Source organism: Xenopus laevis, chromosome 8L (assembly GCF_017654675.1).
Source record: "Xenopus laevis strain J_2021 chromosome 8L, Xenopus_laevis_v10.1, whole genome shotgun sequence".
Lineage (NCBI taxonomy): Eukaryota > Metazoa > Chordata > Amphibia > Anura > Pipidae > Xenopus > Xenopus laevis.
Genome location: NC_054385.1, coordinates 282113 through 305583, shown reverse-complemented (window position 1 = coordinate 305583; position 23471 = coordinate 282113). Strand labels below are relative to the sequence as shown.

Below are 23471 nucleotides of genomic sequence, written 5' to 3'. Positions count from 1 at the left end.
ATGTTATTAATAGGGAATAAAGAGAAATATATAGGAAGGTCAGTGATCCCAATGTTATTAATAGGGAATAAAGATAAATATATAGGAAGGTCAGTGATCCCAATGTTATTAATAGGGAATAAAGATAAATATATAGGAAGGTCAGTGATCCCAATGTTATTAATAGGGAATAAAGATAAATATATAGGAAGGCCAGTGATCCCAATGTTATTAATAGGGAATAAAGATAAATATATAGGAAGGTCAGTGATCCCAATGTTATTAATAGGGAATAAAGATAAATATATAGGAAGGTCAGTGATCCCAATGTTATTAATAGGGAATAAAGATAAATATATAGGAAGGTCAGTGATCCCAATGTTATTAATAGGGAATAAGATAAATATATAGGAAGGTCAGTGATCCCAATGTTATTAATAGGGAATAAAGATAAATATATAGGAAGGTCAGTGATCCCAATGTTATTAATAGGGAATAACCATAAATATATAGGAAGGTCAGTGATCCCAATGTTATTAATAGGGAATAAAGATAAATATATAGGAAGGTCAGTGATCCCAATGTTATTAATAGGGAATAAAGATAAATATATAGGAAGGTCAGTGATCCCAATGTTATTAATAGGGAATAAAGATAAATATATAGGAAGGTCAGTGATCCCAATGTTATTAATAGGGAATAAAGATAAATATATAGGAAGGTCAGTGATCCCAATGTTATTAATAGGGAATAAAGATAAATATATAGGAAGGCCAGTGATCCCAATGTTATTAATAGGGAATAAAGATAAATATATAGGAAGGCCAGTGATCCCAATGTTATTAATAGAGAATAAAGAGAAATATATAGGAAGGTCAGTGATCCCAATGTTATTAATAGGGAATAAAGATAAATATATAGGAAGGTCAGTGATCCCAATGTTATTAATAGGGAATAAAGATAAATATATAGGAAGGTCAGTGATCCCAATGTTATTAATAGGGAATAAAGATAAATATATAGGAAGGTCAGTGATCCCAATGTTATTAATAGGGAATAAAGATAAATATATAGGAAGGCCAGTGATCCAATGTTATTAATAGGGAATAAAGATAAATATATAGGAAGGCCAGTGATCCCAATGTTATTAATAGGGAATAAAGATAAATATATAGGAAGGTCAGTGATCCCAATGTTATTAATAGGGAATAAAGAGAAATATATAGGAAGGTCAGTGATCCCAATGTTATTAATAGGGAATAAAGAGAAATATATAGGAAGGTCAGTGATCCCAATGTTATTAATAGGGAATAAAGATAAATATATAGGAAGGTCAGTGATCCCAATGTTATTAATAGGGAATAAAGATAAATATATAGGAAGGTCAGTGATCCCAATGTTATTAATAGGGAATAAAGATAAATATATAGGAAGGTCAGTGATCCCAATGTTATTAATAGGGAATAAAGATAAATATATAGGAAGGTCAGTGATCCCAATGTTATTAATAGGGAATAAAGAGAAATATATAGGAAGGTCAGTGATCCCAATGTTATTAATAGGGAATAAAGATAAATATATAGGAAGGTCAGTGATCCCAATGTTATTAATAGGGAATAAAGAGAAATATATAGGAAGGTCAGTGATCCCAATGTTATTAATAGGGAATAAAGATAAATATATAGGAAGGTCAGTGATCCCAATGTTATTAATAGGGAATAAAGAGAAATATATAGGCCAGAAGAGGTGGTAACCCTAATGGCAGGCTGTATACTAAGTAACAGCTATCACTTCCACCAGATCATTCCTAACCATGGCTGCTGCTTGCACACACACACACACTAGATGGCCAGTCTGTTGTGCCTTGAGCGGGCCACACACTTACCCTTTGTACACTTTTAGCCCATGCGCTGCTACTCCTCCAGCCACTCTTCCTCTGCCTTTTCCTTGGGGTTGTAATAAGGTCAGAGAACCAGCTTCACCACCCCAGAACTGGTTAGACATGCAATTCTTGTATACTAGGGGATGTCCACTTGATTTAGGAGGGGGGGGGGATCATGGAGACCCACCACATACCAATGGGTTAAGACAAAGGTTCTTTGTCTCCCAGTTATGAATCCCTTTCTCCACCTGGAAATAGAGCTTTTCTGGAAATATTGTTTTTTTCTACTGAGGTTTCCAGACTTCTCAATTTCTCTAGTTCTGATAAGCAACTTGCTTGTTGCCATCCTCTGGGTCAAGAAAGATAGACTTTTTGGATCCAAGTTAGACTCTCTGGTTGACTTGAACATGATATGGATAGAGATGCCACAGACATAAAGATCTGCTGGATCTAGAGCCTGTAGGACTAAGCAAGAGGTTCTACACAATGCAGACCATCAGACTCTTCCTATGACAAGAGGAAGAAGAAGAACATGGACTCTTGGCACAAGGCATCAGTAACACTGTAATAGTACAATCTGGTGCTCGTCAGCTGACCTCTTTGTCATTCCCGGTGCACGTCTACTAGTCAGGAGGTTCTTCTCAGACATCTTACTCTAAATCCAAGATACTGGAAGCTTATACAAAGTACAGTCTTGTGCTCCTTTAGAACCTATATCTGAGCTACCTATGAAGATACAGTGCTTATAGCAGCCATAATGTTGGCAAGAGAAGTGGGAGGGATACAATATATACAATAGGTGTGGGAGCATGTGAGCCATACACAGGAGAGATGAAGGATAAGAACCTACTTCCTGGATCACATGAGGAAGAGTGTGGTGAGATGCAAGCCTTCACCCTGAATGGTTGATGATCTACAGATAGAAGGTCCGTACTGCTTGGCAAATTAATCTTTAGCCAGCTAGGCACAGTTTATGGCACCCAAAAGATTATCACCTGGGTGTCTGTACAGAAGATACTACAGCCCTGATGCCACAATCAATATCCTCCTGTGAATTTGATGCCCTAGAAACAGTCTCAGATACAATGGCAGGGTTACTCAATGTGGCTGGATCTTTTCAACTCCTTAACCCCAGGTTTGGTGGATGCTGTCTCGTGAATCTTGATGACACTCTTCTTGTTGTAGTCAACACCTCACTGCGCTACTCTGCTTTCAACAGATGCCTTTTTAGCAAGCAAGGAAACACAGGCTTAGTGAAATGAACAAAGCTAGGGACTGCTTGCCCTCCCTCTGCGCTAATTTCAATAGGGATCAACTAGCAGTTAGGCAGCTTTCACTTAGAAATAAAAGCTTGAACGCGAGTCTTTTTCCAACCTGTGTTACTATGTAACAGTCCTACAAGGAACAGCAGTGAGTGAGATATCCTCAGGATCCTAGGAATGGCACTCTATCAAATCACTTTCCCTTTAAGCTCTGGAGGCATTAGCAAATAATTCCAACGCAGCCTGTATCTTATTCAGCCATGTGCGGGAAGCCTAAAGGCTGGGGGACTTTCTTACCCTTTGTTTTTGGTAACTCAAGGAAAGATGCGACTGATTTTTAGATTTATTTAATTAATGAACCCATTGCAACACTGAATGGATACAATTGTGCCCCAGTTTATTAAGGCAAATGTTGTGGGGTTCATTTACTATAGGTACTATAGGTACAGGCTCATCTAACACTTATAAGAAATGCCTGAGGCAGGGTTGAGTACAAAGTCAATACATTTAATAGCAATGTGTGCGGCCCTAATTTGCCAGATGAAGTGGTGCCCAAACACAGAGCACCAACAGCCGTAGCCATGGGTGTCTCCGCAGAAGGGGCCAGTTGCCCCACCCTGACTTCTCCAGCTAGTTCAAGAAATTGTTTGTAAATGTAATTCCCAACAACCCAGAACATTCTTTAAACTTCCTACCTCAAGGCAAGTCTTAATTAGGTTATGTTCAGTAGGAATAGGTTCATCTTCAGTGGGATGCTACCCTATATTCATTTTTCTGCCGACAGCCATGCCCTTAGACATGTTAGGAGCAAACAGTGTGCCTTGTGCAAGTGTTCCGTACAGCCCTTTACTTACCCCCACCCCATTCTGTGAGTGCAAAGTCGCACCTCTTTTTGTACTGTAAGGAACCAAGCTCAGAGATTAGTGAGTAGAAAAGAATTGGAATGAAGAAGGCTGGGTGGGCAGGTGACATTAGGTGTAAATGTATATTTAGTTGCCTTTATTGGCCTAAGCTGAGCAGACGACTCGGTGTATAACCTGACTCACTCAACTGTGTCCTTTATAATAAGCCTGGAAAATGCTCAGTGTTTGGACTCCTGGATGTGTGTCCTGCTGCATTCATCACCATGTAAATACTGCTGTTTGCTCTACTTACTCACAAGCCTTCTGCTACTTTCTGTTCTTACACTACTGGCCTGACTGTGCCAAAGGTTGTGCCCAATAAAGCTGGCCATCCATAGTGCAACCAACACCCAAGCTGCATGCCACTCACTACCTGCACTCTCTCCTTCCCCAGAGACACCACTCAATACCTTTTTATTACTAAAATAAATTAGATAGAGCCATTGCCTCACTTTACTCATCTAAACAGGAGCGATAGACAGAAACCAGGACTTGCACCTTTATCTACTATCTGTGAGCAGCTATTCACAGTCCTACCCATCATCATGGCACCAGCACTTGCACATAGAACGCAGATTCAGGAGGGGACCATTCTACTCATCTGATCAGGACTTGCTGCATGTCACACATGGGTCACACATGGGCCACACAGCTTATTGAATAAAGGAACAACAGGACACCAAGTTGCCATTTTGTAACATTATGATGGTTTTGCCAAATACACAAATGAATATGTAACTGCAGAGATCCTCAGAGGGATGGACAATACAGAGAATGAGAGGAATGAATCACAATGCAAACTGGAATAACAGCAAGTAGAAAATCAATCTCATCTGCCACGTCTGCTCCTCTCCTCCAATCTAACGGCCTTTCTACACTCCCATTTACTCTAATAAATTAATTCAATAAATTAGTTACGAGTAAAGGGGATTTCAGTTTAACTTTAGTCACAATTAACAACAAAAAGGCTTAACATGATATAGTGTTCTCTGCCAGTCTGTGGGCATTGGGAAAAGAGCTGGCATGAGGACATGAGAGTCTTACCCAGCTCAGGATATATATATATATATATATATATATATTATTATATAGTGTTCTCTGCCAGTCTGTGGGCACAGGGCAAAGAGGTGGCACTGAGGAATGGGCTCAGGACATAGACATTAATGAAGGTGGGCAGGTTCATTTCTCAGACACCTCATCTTTTTGTATTGTCAATGCTAGAGTGGCAGCAGTAGAGTTGTGCCAACATCAGGACACCAAGAGCATGAGGCTTAAGAAGTGAAACTGAGATTATGATGAATAAAAAACAACATGGAAGCATTAGCAATCCCCTAGAACTGATCTTGCCCCTTCCTACCAGCTGGTGCTTTCTTTACCCTCCACCCCCTCAAAATTCCTCCTTCCCCCCCAGCCCAAATATATGGATTCTCTTTGCTGAGTTCTCTTGTCCCCCATCTCCAACCAGTCCCCTGTACTGTCCCCCATCTGTCCCCCATCTGACTCTCTCCAACTGATTGACCCACCCCTACATCATCTTCTCACTGCTCATCCTCCCCAAAAACATCATTCTGTTTGCGTTTCATGTTCTCAAAGTCAAAGTGTGTGCCAGTCATCCTCTTGTAGATGTCCTTGATGTCATTACACGTGGTCTCAAAGTGTGTGGTGGCATCATAGGAGCGGGAGCAGAAAATCTATGCGGGAGAACAAACAGTTCAATTACCTTCTGCAAAATAACGGTCTGCTCTGTGTTCATTACAGCAACACAGGTGAAACAAATGAACAGACTTACTTGGCTTTCTGTCCCATCCTCTATACATTCATACAGATCACTGATGGCCACAAATCTGCAAAAGGAAACATTACATGCTAGTCCCTGGAGCTGACACACATAGAGCAGTCCTGTTAGCAAGATCCATTCATTTACCCTAAACACAGTAACATTAGCAGCAGCAGCCCCACACTGCTAATCAGCTGATCCATGGGTCCTCTCTTGTGTACAATTCATGAGATCCCACATGGCACCCATATTTATGTACAAGGCCCTGTCTTATTCATTTCTACTCACTTCTGATCAATGGGCTCCAGGAGTTCCAGTGCTGGTTCAATCTCTTTCTCTGGCTCTGCAGTCTCCACCGTGGTGCTGACAATAGCAATGTACTTGCCCTGAGCGGCTACATTGTGTGCGTAGGAGATCATGCACACGTAAATATCTGCAAGGGTAAACATTCACCCGTATTAACTCTTCACTGCCACCTACCCATGCTTCCATTCCCTTCAAACACATAGTGTGTCACTTCAAGCCAACTCCACCTCAGATCCCTTTTCCCACAGGCACCATTGCCACCCACATACATCTCTCCAGTACATTCTGATCTGCCAGCCACTCCCTGGCTCCATTTGACTCCTCTACCCTTTGTCTCACCTGATTTTCTGTTGACCTGGTTCTGGGGGATAATAATTTGGCAAGAGTTTGCATCATTCGTATTCTTAATGGGATGGTTCAAGATGCAGATGACGCGGATGACCTGGCCTGCCTTGTGCACTCGATCAGGAACATAACTGGGGTCACAGATCAGCTGCTTGCATCGTGCCACCTTTACATGGAACAACAGACAAATGTTTACAGACTTCCTCCAATGGTCAGGCTTAGCTGAACAATGCTATAAACACACAGTATGGCATGAGGAATGTATCCAAAGTTAAGGTGGCATCCTTTCCATCATTTCATGTCATACATGCAGTTACAGAGCTGTGCTAAAATCCCAGTCAGAGACAGTAGAACAAGATGGAGACAGCGGGACAAGATGGAGACAGCGGGACAAGATGGAGACAGCGGGACAAGATGGAGACAGCAGGACATGATTGAGGTAGTAGGCAAGATGTATAAAGTAGGGTGAGATGGAGACAGCAGAATAAAATGTAGACAGCAAGACAAGATTGAGAGAGTAGGACAAGATGGAAGCACAATGCAGACAGTAGAGCAAGATGATGATGGTACTGGAAGATGGCAACAGTAGAACACATTACAACAAGGGCAAGATAGATAGAGTGTGGCAGAGCAAGATAGAGCATGGCAAGACAGTGTCAGTAGAGCTGGATGGGGAGCCATGAGTGGCAGCACCCAATAACAGCCTTGACACTGTAACAACCCCACTGGCTGCTAAAGAGACTGTGTTTACTGGAAACGTACCTCTCCCTCAGACTTCACACCAACCACTGTGCCTTTCTCCATGACAATCTCATCCACAGATTTGTTCAGCATGTAGGTTCCTCCATATATTGCACTTAACCTAAGGCACAAACAAATCAGACCATGTACTCTCCATAATGCAACCACTTAACCCTTACTGGTCACATGATACCTTTCCCCAGGCACAGCCATCTTCCTTATCCTTGCCAGTCAGTCATTGTTCAATGCCAATAAAGTAATGAGAATAGCTATACACATACCTGGCAAAGCCCTGGGGCAGCTCCCCTAGCCCGTACAGAGGGTACAAGTATGGACTCTTGCCATATCTTGCCAAAGACTCGCTGTAAAGCTTAATGCGATTGATAGTTTCTAGGCAGGGTTGGTCCAAATAGCTGAAATTAGGGACAAAAGAGCTTGTTAGATGTAATAGCATTGAATTCTGAGTATGTGATGGAATAACCCCATGAGTATGCCCAATCCCTACTGAAGCCACTATTATCCTGCCCCAGCTTACTCATCAGTTCTGTAGAGTGCCAGGGCGTGGCCAGTGAAGTCAATGACATCTTGTCCCAAATCAAACTTCTTGTATACATCACGCATGTTTGTGTCCATTGGATCCACCCCTTCAAATGTCTTCGGATCATTCTCATCAAAATTGGCTACAAATACCAAGAATTTACGGAACCGTCGCTTCTCAAACATCCCCATGAGATCTGGGTTACACAAAAAAACAAGACCATATGAGAATGGCCGCATATCTTATTATTGTCTAGGCCCAGCCACCAGTGGGACCCTGAGACCTGACCAACACACCTCAACACCAGTCCCAGTCATTTTCTAGGCCTTTCAACCCTAGTAACCCGCCCAATCCAACACTAGACATAATGAGTGTCCACCTTTTTGGAATCAGCAGCAATGCTCTTCATAGTCTAGGCCCAGACCTCACCACAAGTCCCAACCATGTCTAAGCCCAGCCACCATCTTGAAACCCTAGGGCACTCACTAGATGCAAGTGCTTCTGTCTCGGTAGATGGCACCTTGTAGATCTTTCCACCTTTATATACAAAGCTTCCTTCTATAACCTTGAAGTCCAGGTAACGGGTAACTTCTGTGTAGAGCAGCATTTTCACAAGCTGACCTGAAAAAGAGAGAGGGCTCCCCTAAATTCACTGTGCAAAAAGTAAGATTCCAGTCTGCCATAAAAAAAATCTGTAAAGGGTGTAATACCCAAGATGAAAGTGACTCCCCAGGATGAACTATTCATAGATCCACAAGATTTCATTTGACCGCTAGGCTGGACAGATTGTATGTAAATACACAGACGCAATCCCAACCTCTGCACACAAGCTTACCATTAGCCATGAGGAATTTAGGGATTAGATCCACATTCCAGTCTCGTCCCCTTCCCATGCTCTCTGCGGGGCCATCAGCCATGTCAAATCGTTTATAGAGCTGTTAATGGAAAAGCAGGGCACAGTGTAAGGGAGATGTTGGGAAAGATCAGGACTGATACAAATAAGGTGGAAGGAAAACCTTCTATTTAACCTCAAAGGGATAAAATATGAAATAAAAGTCCCCCGTGCCCCAGTTGTGAGTTGTCCTTACGGTGCGTGCGAGTAAAATGCATTGGCCTTAGGAAACTGAAAGGGCCTTTGTCCTTGGGTGGAAGAGGTCCAAGGCAAGATAGTCAGTATCTCATGTGACATAACTATTATCTTAAAGGGATACTGTCATGAGAAAAAAAAAAAAAATTCCCAAAATAAATTGGTTAATAGTGCTGTTCCAGCAAAATTCTGCACTGAAATCCATTTCTCAAAAGAGCAAACAGATTTTTTTTATATTCAATTTTGAAATCTAACATAGGGCTAGACATGTTGTCAATTTCCCAGCTGCCCCCAGTCATGTGACTTGTGCTCTGATAAACTTCAATCACTCTTTACTGCTGTACTGTAAGTTGGAGTGATATCATGCCCCTCCCTCTTCCCCCGCAGCAGCCAAACAAAAGAACAATAGCAAGGTAACCAGATAACAGCTCCCTAACACAAGATAACAGCTGCCTGGTAGATCTAAGAACAACACTCAATAGTAAAATCCAGGTCCCACTGAGACACATTCAGTTACATTGAGTAGGAGAAACAACAGCCTGCCAGAAAGCATTTCTCTCCTAAAGTGCAGGCACAAGTCACACGACCAGGGGCAGCTGGGAAACTGACAATATGTCTAGCCCCATGTCAGATTTCAAATTGAATATAAAAAAATCTGTTTGCTCTTTTGAGAAATGGATATCAGTGCAGAATTCTGCTGGAGTAGCTCTATTAACTGATGTGTTTTGAAAAAAAAACATGTTTTCCCATGACAGTAACCCTTTAAGCAATGTCAGCTCATACAACTAAGGCCCGAGCCTTGATGGAGCAGTATTAGTCATTAGTCAGCCTTCAGTATATTTACTTGGGAAGGGTAACAGGCTCCAACTGGACACACTGAAGAGAGGGGAAGGGAGCTGCATGGTAGATCATTAGTATAGTAGGACATTTGGTGCTTTGTTGCTGGGTAATAAGCAGGCCCGGACTGGCAATCTGTGGGTTCTGGCAAATGCCAGAGGGGCTGCTATAAGGTGCCATAGAAAGTCACTATTTAGTGGGCTGGTGGGGGGAGTTTGGGCCTCTCTGTACCTGAAATGCCAGGACCTGTTTGAATTCTCAGTTTGGACCTGGTAACAAGCCAAGAAGACAACAGGAACATTTCTTTTGAATAAGGCACACTGAAGTCTGATGGGAAGCAGTGTAGGATGGAGGTGCCTAGGCTATATCAATGTGGGCTTTCATTCATTGCCTTATACATTAATGAAACACACACACACAAGCTGTTGGGTAACGTAGAGGGTGAGGGTGCTGTATGGTAGAAGATACCTCTTCCAGTGGAGTGATGGATGAACTCTCTCCTCCATAGTATGGGTTCCGGTCCATATGAAGAACCTTTTTCCCATTCACTGACATGATCCCAGACAGGATACATTCCTGTGAAAATGCAGATAATTAGGACATGCCTGCCAGATATGTACCCTTTAGCCATCTCACCAGCCACCCCTGTACCCCTGCAAGCACCTCTAACACCTACAGGCAATCCTATGTTCCAATGTTGCTTCCCACAATTCATTTCTGTGCCCCACTGTATCCATCAGCATCAAAAAGTATCTCAAGACTTGTATCTTTCCCTTGCACTTCCCACGTGTCCAGGTGTGAAGAGTAGAGTCATATTCCCTTCTCCACCTCAAACAATATGTAAACTAAAACTAAAGGGACCCCCTCCCATCTTGCCACCACTGGGTGAGCAAAGAGGTAGCCACCATGCAAGGATCACAAAGGCCATAAGAAGCCACCACAGGTCCAACACAAAGCTGCTCTGTGGCATATGTTACAATATCCAGAATATTGGCACAAGAACTGTTACACTGTGGATTTATATGGACCTTCCCAGGTGGGTGCTGGTTCCTGTGGGTCTGTGTGGACAGGTTACATGATGTTCTGATGATAGTGACAGTTGAGCTATTATGAAAAACTGCGTGGAAAGATCACTGGTTGTGGACTCACTGGTGTTTTTAGTTTTAGGGTATATATTGTAATATACACACATGCTGCTTGCTTGGTGGGGGAACCCCAAAACACTGTGTCCTGCTTAATTAGAAACTACTTAAGAAATTGTCACACTGGCCTAACCCTGAGTCCTGTATATGTGCATCAGTGCCCTTAGTGCCTCCCTAATACCCATATCTGTGCCCCTCGTCTATAACAGCATCTCCCCAGTACATATCATATATGGTAGCAGTGCCCCCAGCTTAAACCAGTAATATGGTATGAGTGCCCCCAGCTTAAACCAGTGGCGCGGCCTTCTATTCATGTAATTTTACCCCAATACATGTGATTGCCCCCTGCACCCAAGTCCTTGCCCTTTAGCAGAGAGTGGCATGCCCCTGTATACATATCCCATGAGTGCCATCAGGGACTGGCATTCTGTTGTTCTGTTCTACAGTATCCAAGCCAGTGTCCCCAGTAGAGATGTCAGTACATGGAGATGACCCAGTAGAGAGGTCAGTACATGGAGATGCCCAGTAGAGATGTCAGTACATGGAGATGCCCCAGTAGAGATGTGAGTACATGGAGATGACCCAGTGGAGATGTCAGTACATGGAGATGACCCAGTGGAGATGTGAGTACATGGAGATGACCCAGTGGAGATGTGAGTACATGGAGATGACCCAGTGGAGATGCCCAGTAGAGATGTCAGTACATGGAGATGACCCAGTAGAGATGTCAGTACATGGAGATGCCCAGTAGAGATGTCAGTACATGGAGATGACCCAGTAGAGATGTCAATACATGGAGATGACCCAGTAGAGATGTCAGTACATGGAGATGCCCAGTAGAGATGTCAGTACATGGAGATGCCCAGTAGAGATGTCAGTACATGGAGATGCCCCAGTAGAGATGTCAGTACATGGAGATGCCCCAGTAGAGATGTCAGTACATGGAGATGACCCAGTAGAGATGTCAGTACATGGAGATGACCCAGTAGAGATGTCAGTACATGGAGATGACCCAGTAGAGATGTCAGTACATGGAGATGACCCAGTAGAGATGTCAGTACATGGAGATGCCCCAGTAGAGATGCCCAGTAGAGATGTCAGTACATGGAGATGACCCAGTAGAGATGTCAGTACATGGAGATGCCCAGTAGAGATGTCAGTACATGGAGATGCCCAGTAGAGATGTCAGTACATGGAGATGACCCAGTAGAGATGTCAGTACATGGAGATGACCCAGTAGAGATGTCAGTACATGGAGATGACCCAGTAGAGATGTCAGTACATGGAGATGACCCAGTAGAGATGTCAGTACATGGAGATGCCCCAGTAGAGATGCCCAGTAGAGATGTCAGTACATGGAGATGACCCAGTAGAGATGTCAGTACATGGAGATGCCCCAGTAGAGATGTCAGTACATGGAGATGCCCCAGTAGAGATGTCAGTACATGGAGATGCCCAGTAGAGATGTCAGTACATGGAGATGACCCAGTAGAGATGTCAGTACATGGAGATGACCCAGTAGAGATGCCCCAGTAGAGATGCCCAGTAGAGATGTCAGTACATGGAGATGACCCAGTAGAGATGCCCCAGTAGAGATGCCCAGTAGAGATGTCAGTACATGGAGATGACCCAGTAGAGATGACCCAGTAGAGATGCCCCAGTAGAGATGCCCAGTAGAGATGTCAGTACATGGAGATGACCCAGTAGAGATGTCAGTACATGGAGATGACCCAGTAGAGATGTCAGTACATGGAGATGACCCAGTAGAGATGTCAGTACATGGAGATGACCCAGTAGAGATGTCAGTACATGGAGATGACCCAGTAGAGATGTCAGTACATGGAGATGACCCAGTAGAGATGTCAGTACATGGAGATGACCCAGTAGAGATGTCAGTACATGGAGATGACCCAGTAGAGATGTCAGTACATGGAGATGACCCAGTAGAGATGTCAGTACATGGAGATGACCCAGTAGAGATGCCCCAGTAGAGATGCCCAGTAGAGATGTCAGTACATGGAGATGACCCAGTAGAGATGTCAGTACATGGAGATGACCCAGTAGAGATGTCAGTACATGGAGATGACCCAGTAGAGATGCCCCAGTAGAGATGTGAGTGTGAGTGTCCCCAGTATAGAAGAGTGAGGAGGGTGAGACAACAGTAAAGTTGAGGCCGAGACAGGAGAGTGGAGGGGGGAGAGGACTCACCGTCAGGCCGGTACCGAGCACTATCACATCGTACTCCTCATCCATCGCGCCGGTGCGACACTTTCGTGCAGAGCTGGAAGCTGAGCTGGACCAAAAATGGAGGAAGAGCAACACCGCCCAGTCTCCCTCCGCGCCGCCAAAAAGTCCCTTGTTTTAACCCCACCCCTCCGGCCCACGCCCGACGATACCGCCTGGAACGTTGTGGGCTGCAGGCACCAGCTCCTTCTTCATCACAGGCAGCCCCTGCTTCCGGGTCCAGCGAGGCCACAGAGGGTCTGGACCGTAGAGGGCGTGGGACCGAGTTATGCGCCTGTGAAAATAGATCCTTCCGCCTGTGCATCTTCCGTACTGGAGAGAGGGCGGGGCACTGTCTGTTATCTGTGTAATTGGCCCTTTTCCACTAGGGACCCCTTGATCTGCCCCTATGAAGGTTAAGGGCTGTTCCACGCGATGCACTGCAGGGAACTAACGTATAATGATGTCATACATAGGATTTGCTGCAGGACTTTAGCTCATTAATCCTCATTAGTAGTTTGGGAGGGGAGCTCAGGTGAGTCTGTGCTGCTGTGTGATTGTCAACCATCTGCCCTTTAGCCTCATTCATTGGTTGTACTTGGCCCCGCCCCTGGGAGGGACTCCAGAATCTGCTGCTTGTGAGCCCCTACAGGCCAAGTATTTTTCCCCCCCATATACCTTGCACCTTAAAGGGGTTGTTCACCTTCCAACAACTAGTTGTTTTCAGACAGATCAGCAGAAATAACAACCTTTTCCAATGACTCCTCTATGTGTCACCGGTTTTCTAATATTGAAGTGGAAAGGGTCTTCTTTTTTTTCACCTTCTAAAGCAGCTCTAGGAGGGGGGGGGTCGCTGACCCTGTAAACTGTTCTAAATTGATACATTTAGTTGATACATTCCTTGAGTTTGTCCCTGCTCAGCAGAATGCCCATATTTCATTACAGACAGCTGATAGAATTGATACAATAGTTACTCCATGGATCAACTAAATGTAGCAGAATTGTAACAGAGTCTGCACCTGAATTACTGAGACACAGACATTCAACTTTACATTTAGATGTTTGAAAAACAGTAAAAAAGAAATACTGGCTTAAAGTAATTGAAAAAAGTCTTTAGTTCTGGAGAATAATCTGAAAACAACTGAACTGAAAAAAAGTGTTTGGAGGAGCCCTCCATCATCTTCATAATCCACTTAGTAACATTCCCCATCTTCTTCATCCTCGATTGTATAACACAGGAAGGGCCCCATCATCCCACACATGCTTAGCCACTCTCTTCCTGTCACATGGTATAGCCCCATCAGGCCCCTCCCACTTACCCAGCATTCCATGAGCTGCTCCATGTGACACGTGGGTGGGAGCTGAGGGATTGTGCCTGTGTTTGGAACAAGTGTCTCCCCTCCGCTAGGGAACTGGGGTTACTGGGAAGGACTTCTGTGTGACACCCATATCACCCCATGAGAGGGGACCTTGTGCTTCTCAGCTGAAAGCAAGTACCTGATTGGTTTCTGCATGTTGCGCTACTGTCCCTGACTCCTTACTGATTGGTTATTATGTGTGCCTATCAGTGTGCAGGACCCGGATTGGTTTCTACTTGTTTCTGTGCACTTCCCTGTTAGAAGCACATTTGCCTGAAACTGCTCTCTGCCATTCTACACACTGCCAGGTTGCTAGGGTCAGTGGAACCTTAGCAACCAGTGATTACTGAATAGCTACACAAACAAGTAGAAATGGCTACAAGGTAAATGACTTTTGCCCTGCCACTTAGTGCCACATATTGTCATTTATCCACACGCATCTCCTGCCAGTGGCACACATTGTATTTTATTGGCAGACAACAGGTCAAAGAGCCCATTGGAAATAATTGGGGCCACACATGAGAAACACAAAGAACAGAAACACTTTATTTGCCTTTGAGTTTTACCATGACGAGTTACACACCAACTCCAACATGCATTTGCCATTGCTGGACTGTACCATGTAACAATAATAATAATAATAATAATAATAATAATAACAAGCTCGGGTGCCACTGGCCTTCCTGTGAGACAATGAGAAATAAATACAAGCCATTAGCCTGCTACTATATATATATATATATATATACACACACCTAGGGACAAATGTACATCTCATGGATTACAACTGACCTATGTCCACAGGAATGAATTCATAAGGGGGGCACAGAAAGAAAAAGGAATCAATCAATTCAGTGGGGGAACATCTGAAGAACCATCAAGGAGCATAAAGTAGGAGCTCCAGAAGGAAAGTGTGCCCAGAACACAATGGCCTCCTGGGTAGGGCCACCTACTAATGTGACCCCATTTATTAGCCAGTACATGTAATCACTGCTGTACTTGATTGCTCACACATCAGACAAATGGGCCCTACATTAATCACTGCTTGTGCCCTAGGCCAATCACTCTGTGTGGGGCACAGCAATGCTTGGGCCCTTGGGATCATCAAATCGATCCATAGTCTTCAGGCTCATAAGCATGTGCAGTCCATAGGTCAGGATAAAGACAAAGAGCAAGGTGGTGATGAGCCCCATCCAGATGCCCGGGGAGAAGAAGGCCGCACAGTCACTGGCGTATGAAAATGCCATCCCAGTCACATTGAAACCTTGGATCTGGTAATGGAAAAGGGTGCGGTTATTACAGGTAATACGGTAACACAGCAAGTCACCCCGTAATCAGCTGCCAATCCAAAGTCATACACTGGCACCACTATAATGGCTCAACTAAATCCTATTGTATCAATAATCCAGGGGACCCCTGCCCCCCCACACACCCCTTCATTTAACCCTTAGCATTAAAATAAAGGATGCTTATCTATTGTGGCCCCTCCAGGACACCATACACTTCTAATGGACTCTGCAGCAGGGAAGGTGCCTACCTGGAAGTCAGCCATGTGCAGCTGCCATTTAAAGGAGGGCAAATCCTTGCTGGTGTTGCTCACAAGAAGAGAACCAAACGTGGGCCAACTACTGACGTACTGGCAGTGGAAGGAGTAGTTGTGGGGAGCATTCACTTGTGGAGCAAGAAAAACAGCTACGTTTCCACCATGGATCAGCTCTACTTGATTCAGAGTGAACCACGGGCGGCCAGACACACGGTAAAAGCTTTGGCTAAGGAAGAACCTGCACACAGACACCACCAGTTAATATGGAGCCGAAATCAGGACAGGGCCCAGGGCTAAAGCCTTCTCGGTAATATATATTTATATATTAATATTTACTGCCAGCAATAGTCTTGCAATAATAAGGATTAGCGTAAAGATAGTATCAGAGGGCCCTACTCACAAGAGCTTACAATCTAAACGTGTCATCACCATCAACTAACTGCCATGAGATAATCAGCCCAGAGCACTGCTATGAGCTTATCATTCTAGGGAAATAACAGGGAAAGGCCAGAACAATGTAGACTTGGGACAGGCTGAAACTGCACAGAATTAGAGGGAAAATACCGATACAGTTCCATTAGGGAAAAGAAAATACAGTGGCCCTTTACACATTTCTTAGGGCCAAACAAGGCAATGTACTTGGTGCTCAGCAGCTAAAACTTACCGTAAAGTCAGGGGCTGTTGCTTGATTGCATTTGGGTACGTTAGCGCCAATCTACAGGATAAACAGGAGATTATTCCTCACAAAAATGAAACAAAACATGGATATCATTGGCATCAGTTACACAAAGGGCTCGTTCGCTTTCAACACACATTTTTCATTTCAATTGGTCTCAGATTTTTCACTAGAAATAAAGACTTTTTTCAACGACTTTCTATTTGTGACGCTTTTTTATTAATACTGAAGTTAATGGTTTCATCTTTCCCCTTCTCATGTGTTTGTGAAGCAACTGTGGGAGGGGGGTCAGCGACCCTGTTGCTGATCCATGAGTTGATCCATGTGTTTGTCCCTGCTGAGCAGAATCATTAAAGGCAGCAGTTAGAATTGATACAATAGTTTCACTTATATTCCCCATAGATCCTACTGAGAAATGGATCAGCCAATTGGATCAGAATCTGCCCCACTCACCCACCAACATTACACTTTCATTTTGGGAGAAATTACCATAAATAAAACACGAAAAGCAGTTAAAGGGAATGTTCACCTTTAAATTAACTGTTAGTATGACGTAGAGAGGGATATTCTGAGACAATTTGCAATTGGTTTTCATTATTTATTACTTCTGTTTTTTGACTTATTTAGCTTTTTATTCAGCAGCTCTCCAGTTTGTAATTTCAGCTATCTGGTTGCTCTGGTCCAAATACCCCTAGCAACCACACATTGATTTGAAAAAGAGACTGCATTATGAATCCTGAGAGCTGAATAGTAAGACGAGTAATAAAAAGCAGCAATAACAATACATTTGTAGCCTTACAGAGCAATTGTTTTTAGATGGGGTCAGTGACCCCCATTTGAAAACTGGAGCAAGCCAAAGGAAGAAAGCAAATACTGCTATACACAGGACATGCCAGTGTGATAATTAGGAGTCACCCTCAGTCCCTTTCATTTCATGCTGAACACTCACACTGCATTGATGTCGTTACAGAGAGACCCATCCAGATTCACGTCGCTGCCAGTAAAGGTTCGGCTAGTCAGATCCACCTGCACCTCATTCACGGTCACAGACACATTGGTAGCCCACAACAGGATGCACGGTCTGTTCCGACTACTGTTAAAGGCAACGGGAGGATAGTCTGGTGTAGGCTGCGCAGTGGCCAGTAACTGGCGCCCAACGTTCCCCACAGCAAAGGAGCTTTCTTTCATAATCTGGAGAGAAGAACAAAGATGTGCAACTCACACTCCCCACTTCATCTATTAAAGGTAAAGTAACAGGGAAAATATCAGCCAATACCAGCCCAGCAGTGCTGCATGTACCTATACATGTGTAATTCATATGCAAGTCTGATTTCTGCCTGCAAATCATAGGATATCATTGTATGACATGGAGATACAGCTGAAACTCTGCAATAGGCTGCTGTCCTTTTAAACACAATGTGCCTAGTACCTACTTTATTGTAAGAGTTGCTCTAGCCCACAGCTGGATAAAGGGTCATGGCCAGGACTAATTTGTTTGGGCTAACAAGCAGCGCCACATCTGGGTCTTGCCAAAGATGGACTGGTCACATAGAAAAGCGAGAGGCTTCTTACAGAAATATGATGACGTTGGTCATACTTTGAGAGTTAGTCTCCCTCAGTGTAGGAAACCTGGGCCATAACCCTATTAATGGAGGGAATTGTGGTCTGTAAAAGCCACAGGTGGCCAGTGAGCAGCTGAAGGGCACGTGACAGGAACCCAATGGAATGGGCTGTGCAGGCTCACAATGCCACATTCACACCATACTGCCTGTACATTATGTCGGCATTTATTCTACCTACCCGTGAGGGCCGAAGTGCAGTCAGCACAGCAGTATAGGACACGCCCTCCGACTTTAATGTGCTCACTACTTGTCCGATTGCTTCGTCTGTGGGGAGACACACACACACATTCAAATCTCAGCACTAAATATATTCAACTGATTTCACTGTTGCTCTTCCTGCTAAGCCATACATGGCTAATGAGTCTGGACAGCCTGGTAAGCACATGGATAATTAGCTACACTTGAGCCAATGGACTGGCCGGTTCTGGAACAAGAGATAATGAGCTAGGGAGGGGCCAGTACATGGACTAATGAGGTGGGAGGGGCCAGGACAAGGGAGCAGTACAAGTGTAATGTGTAGTGGATGGGTCAGGACATGGGGACAGGGGAGAGTAGTGAGCTGAAGATGAGTCGGGGGACAGTGCATGAGTTCTGCTTGCACCTCATTTTTTTTAGCAATAAAAAGCAAGAATGCCTGTGAATTTGGGCAAATAGAAACACAGCAGGGACTGCTGGGTAAAAGCATTTTCTGGAGAACTATCACCCACAGGAGACAAATCTGCCTGTGTACCATTGTCCCAACTGTCCACGAATCAGTCACAGACAAGGGTGTTACATATCTCATAGCAGGGGACCAGGTGAGCAGCAAAATTCCTTTTGTACTAGTTTGTCACAGTTTGTATTCTCCCCAAATCCACTGCTCACAACTGCAGGGTACATTGTGTTGCTACAATGCAACATAATAATCACTCGGGCTCAATCAATTTTCTCTACTTCTTTTATATGGGAGTAGGCTCTTCCGCCAACTTTTACATATGCCCATCCCCAGCTCATTCTGGGTAAGATGAGGGCACAACTTACCATTAGCTCTCAGAACATCTTTAGCTGCCAGCAAACCAGTACTACAAGAAAGCACACAGGGACAAGAAATATTACTGTACAACCTTTATCTATATAAGTGTCAGTACTAGGGAAAGGACACATTACTGTATAACCATTACATACACTAGTGACTGTCAGTACTAGGGAAAGGACACATTACTGTATAACCAATAGATACACTAGTGACTGTCAGTACTAGGGAAAGGACACATTACTGTATAACCATTACATACACTAGTGACTGTCAGTACTAGGGAAAGGACACGTTACTGTATAACCATTAGATACACTAGTGACTGTCAGTACTAGGGAAAGGACATCCTGTAGAACAGTATATTGAATGAGGGTGTAATAAGCTGCCAGTCTGCTGCCATAACTAATGGTTGTTATTTTACCTGCTTGCATAAGGCAACCGGACAACGAGCAGAGAGGGAACGCTTTCATTCAGCTTCAGCTCCAGGAGAGTGGACTGGTCTACATGCAGGGGGCTGACTCCAAGCTTCTCCTTCAGGTATGTGGGCAATATGTTAGCAGCGTACCAATCCACTGCAGGCAGAACCAGGGAGGAAGGGGATGACTCCACAATGCTCTAAAAGTGCAAAACACACCAAATCTCATTAAAGGCTTCTAAACCTGAATGGTAGAACTACGGTTTACAACTAAGAAGGCAGAGAGTATTAGTAACGAGGACTGGAGTTATGGTGTAGAAGTGAGAAGGGCAGAGAGTATTAGTAACGAGGACTGGAGTTATGGTGTAGAAGTGAGAAGGGCAGAGAGTATTAGTAACGAGGACTGGAGTTATGGTGTAGAAGTGAGAAGGGCAGAGAGTATTAGTAATGAGGGCAGGAGTTATGGTGTAGAAGTGAGAAGGGCAGAGAGTATTAGTAATGAGGACTGGAGTTATGGTGTAGAAGTGAGAAGGGCAGAGAGTATTAGTAATGAGGACTGGAGTTATGGTGTAGAAGTGAGAAGGGCAGAATGTAGAGAGTATTAGTAATGAATAAATATACAGTGGGGGTAAGCTTTACCTGTAGGTTAGGGAATGCACTGTCTTGTTTGTTGCCATAGACACCCCCAAATGCTGTGAAATCTTCAATACTTAACTGAAAGACAAATAAAGGTGCACACGATATTTCCATATACATGACTGTTCCCCAAGCAATGTAAATAGTCACAATCCTCTGCTACGTGGCAATGTAAATACCCTTATGTATAATGTAAGCAGAATATCTGCCCTTATGTGCAACTAACTCACTCTACTATCTCCATCCCCAGTGCAACTAACTCACTCTACTATCTCCATCCCCAGTGCAACTAACTCACTCTACTATCCCCATCCCCAGTGCAACTAACTCACTCTACATTCCCCATCCCCAGTGCAACTAACTCACTCTACTTTCCCCATCCCCAGTGCAACTAAATCACTGTACTTTCCCCATCCCCAGTGCAACTAACTCACTCTACTATCTCCATCCCCAGTGCAACTAACTCACTCTACTATCTCCATCCCCAGTGCAACTAACTCACTCTACTATCTCCATCCCCAGTGCAACTAACTCACTCTACTTTCCCCATCCCCAGTGCAACTAACTCACTCTACTTTCCCCATCCCCAGTGCAACTAACTCACTCTACTTTCTACATCCCCAGTGCAACCAGCTCACTGTACTATCCGTATCCCTAGTGGAAACAACTGTAACTTTTCCTTGTGTAGGCAGCAGCTGAGAGACATTGTGGATACCTTATCCTGGAGGAATAACAGAATATTCTTGGGTCCCTTCATGAGAGCTGGTTCAAGGTAATGTCCAAGCTGGATATCTGTAGTGATGTGTCCATTGTGTATGCCGGTCTGGAGATTCCACAGGGAGCTGTGAATATAGCAAGAAAGCACAATATAAACACAAGCCTTGCTGGTGAGTAAATGGTGCTGTCATTGCAATGTGGGGGATGGGTGAGTGTGTATGTGCTGCTAATGACACACAATGTACAACACACAGTCAATCATACCAGTCTCCATATGAGGAAATTACACAACCACAAAGTGGGAGGGCTCCAAAAGGAGAAGCTGGAAATGAGATCAGCCTGCCCTGTATGTGTGTGTGTGTGTGTGTATATATATCGTGTGTGTGCATATGTGTATATATATATATATACACACACACACGATATACACGCACATATATATATATATATAAAATGAAACAGAATGGAACGCATAACCATTAGTATGCAGAAACCTGGGTGCTAGTCTGAGAAGTATGTAGACAAAATGCAGGGATTGACAGCACTCCAAGGAAATAGATCAAGTCAATAATTCAAATGGAGATTTATTGGTGATCTCCACTTTCATTTGAATTATTGACTTGATGTGTTTCCTTGGAGTGTTGTCAATCCCTGCATTTTGTCTATATATATAGAGAGAGAGTAAGGAGGATCAGCACTCACTGTATTGAAGATGAAAACATGCTTTTATTGTCAGGTGATGAACATCTTCATCGCACGTTTCAACACTTGAAAAAGGTCCCCAGGTGGGACAGAAAGGTTAGATATACAGTGAGTGCTGAGCACTCTATACAGCCATTTCTGATTGGCTACACGGTCATTTGAGTGCTGCTACTGTGGGATTATATATATATATATCATGTGTGTGTATTATATGTGTATATATATATATATATCATGTGTGTGTGTATGTATATATATATATGTGTGTGTGTGTGTATTATATGTGTATATATATATATATATATGTGTGTGTATATTATGTATATATATATATATATATGTGTGGTGTGTGTGTGTGTATTATATGTGTGTGTATATATATATATATGTGTGTGTGTGTATTATATGTGTATATATATATATATATATGTGTGTGTGTGTATGTATATATATATATATGTGTGTGTGTGTGTGTGTGTGTATTATATGTGTATATATATATATATGTGTGTGTATATATTATATGTATATATATATATATATATATCTCATGTGTGTGTGTGCCCTCCCAAGTCTGCACTCAGCCCAAATGCACTGCAATGTTCTTGCCCTATAACTACCAATTTGTCCTGAGCAATATTTAGCCTTCCATCCAACAGCAGCCGAAACTGCCTGACCCTCGCACCTCATCACCAGTATATATACGTGTGCAGAAATACGGGCCTCACCTCTCTCTAGACCACAGCAGCACCGGCACTTGTTGGGACGGGGCGGCAGGAAAGGGGCCCGCCAGGAACACGACACAGACAAGAGCCCATTCCGCCATCACTGCCAGCTCCGTCACAGTCATGTGACACTGTGCAACTGGCCTCACATGACCCTGGAGCAGCTCGCAAGCTGGTTGGTTGCTAAACACGCCAGTCACTGTCACAATAGCGGATGTAGCTGCTCATTGGCTGCAGCGGCCGCTAGTGAGTGGAGTAAGAGCCAGTCAGTTGAATGGACTATGTGGTGTCGCTATGGGGAGCTGAAGGGCAGAGCGAGTCCCCGTGTCCCGTTGCTATTAGTCATAGGGAGCCCGCCTTCTCCCACAGGCGCCAGCACACGGGACACAAGCGCAAAGATTGTCTGGGCCGGGTCCCAGCGAGTAGTAATACGTCTTATCACTGCACTACTGCCGGCCTACTCCCTGCACAGCTCATATATATGTGTCTCTGTGTATATAGACTCCTTCTATCGGCTACTGACACTTCCTGTTCTTGCCTGGCCCCGCCCATCCCCGGACACGTGCATACACCTCCTTCCTGTCAGACCAGCGTCCTATTTGATTCATTTTATAGTGGAACCCAGCGAGCACTGGCGCTTCTACTCACTCTGCTTTCCCCTGCACTAGCAGACATTCCCGCTTTCTTTATGAGAAAAAGACACTAACGATTTGCCTGTAGAGCCTCTAGCAAGTCAATATAAAAGACTAGGAGAATAAAGAGGTTGGCTCAGCAGCAGCAGCAGCAGGAGGAATAGTAGTTTGTTAGTGTAAGGTTTCCTGGTGATAGAATAGATGAAACAATTGATGCTTCTACTACTCACAGCTCAAACTGAACTCAAACACTAAGCACTGCACCATCAAAGCTAAATGTATAGAGCCAGGGCCCCATCAGTAATTAAGGGACCCCACACTACTAAGCATGGCCCTCCCCCACAGGGCCCCAATTATTGCTCCATCAGCTACCTGGGCCCAAGTAAAAAGGAGGCCCCAATCAGATTTA

At 43.9% G+C, this 23471-nt stretch overlaps 2 protein-coding genes across 2 annotated transcripts; both read right to left on the bottom strand.

Moving 5' to 3' along the window:
* Positions 1–4709: 4709 nt before the first annotated feature.
* Positions 4710–13300, bottom strand: gdi1.L (GDP dissociation inhibitor 1 L homeolog). Its single transcript, XM_018229302.2, has 11 exons — positions 13007–13300; positions 10125–10232; positions 8568–8667; positions 8219–8353; positions 7730–7928; positions 7476–7607; positions 7216–7315; positions 6448–6619; positions 6091–6235; positions 5815–5869; positions 4710–5716 (listed from the first exon to the last, which is right to left on the bottom strand). The coding sequence occupies exons 1-11, from the start codon at positions 13049–13051 to the stop codon at positions 5564–5566; spliced, it is 1344 nt and encodes a 447-aa protein (XP_018084791.1). The 5' UTR covers positions 13052–13300; the 3' UTR covers positions 4710–5563.
* A 1605-nt stretch (positions 13301–14905) lies between these two features.
* On the bottom strand, positions 14906–22886 carry atp6ap1.2.L (ATPase, H+ transporting, lysosomal accessory protein 1, gene 2 L homeolog). Its single transcript, XM_018229300.2, has 10 exons — positions 22434–22886; positions 21002–21128; positions 20290–20364; positions 19657–19850; positions 19241–19281; positions 18399–18484; positions 17548–17789; positions 16587–16637; positions 15917–16160; positions 14906–15650 (listed from the first exon to the last, which is right to left on the bottom strand). The coding sequence occupies exons 1-10, from the start codon at positions 22553–22555 to the stop codon at positions 15441–15443; spliced, it is 1392 nt and encodes a 463-aa protein (XP_018084789.1). The 5' UTR covers positions 22556–22886; the 3' UTR covers positions 14906–15440.
* Between the last annotated feature and the right edge of the window lie 585 nt (positions 22887–23471).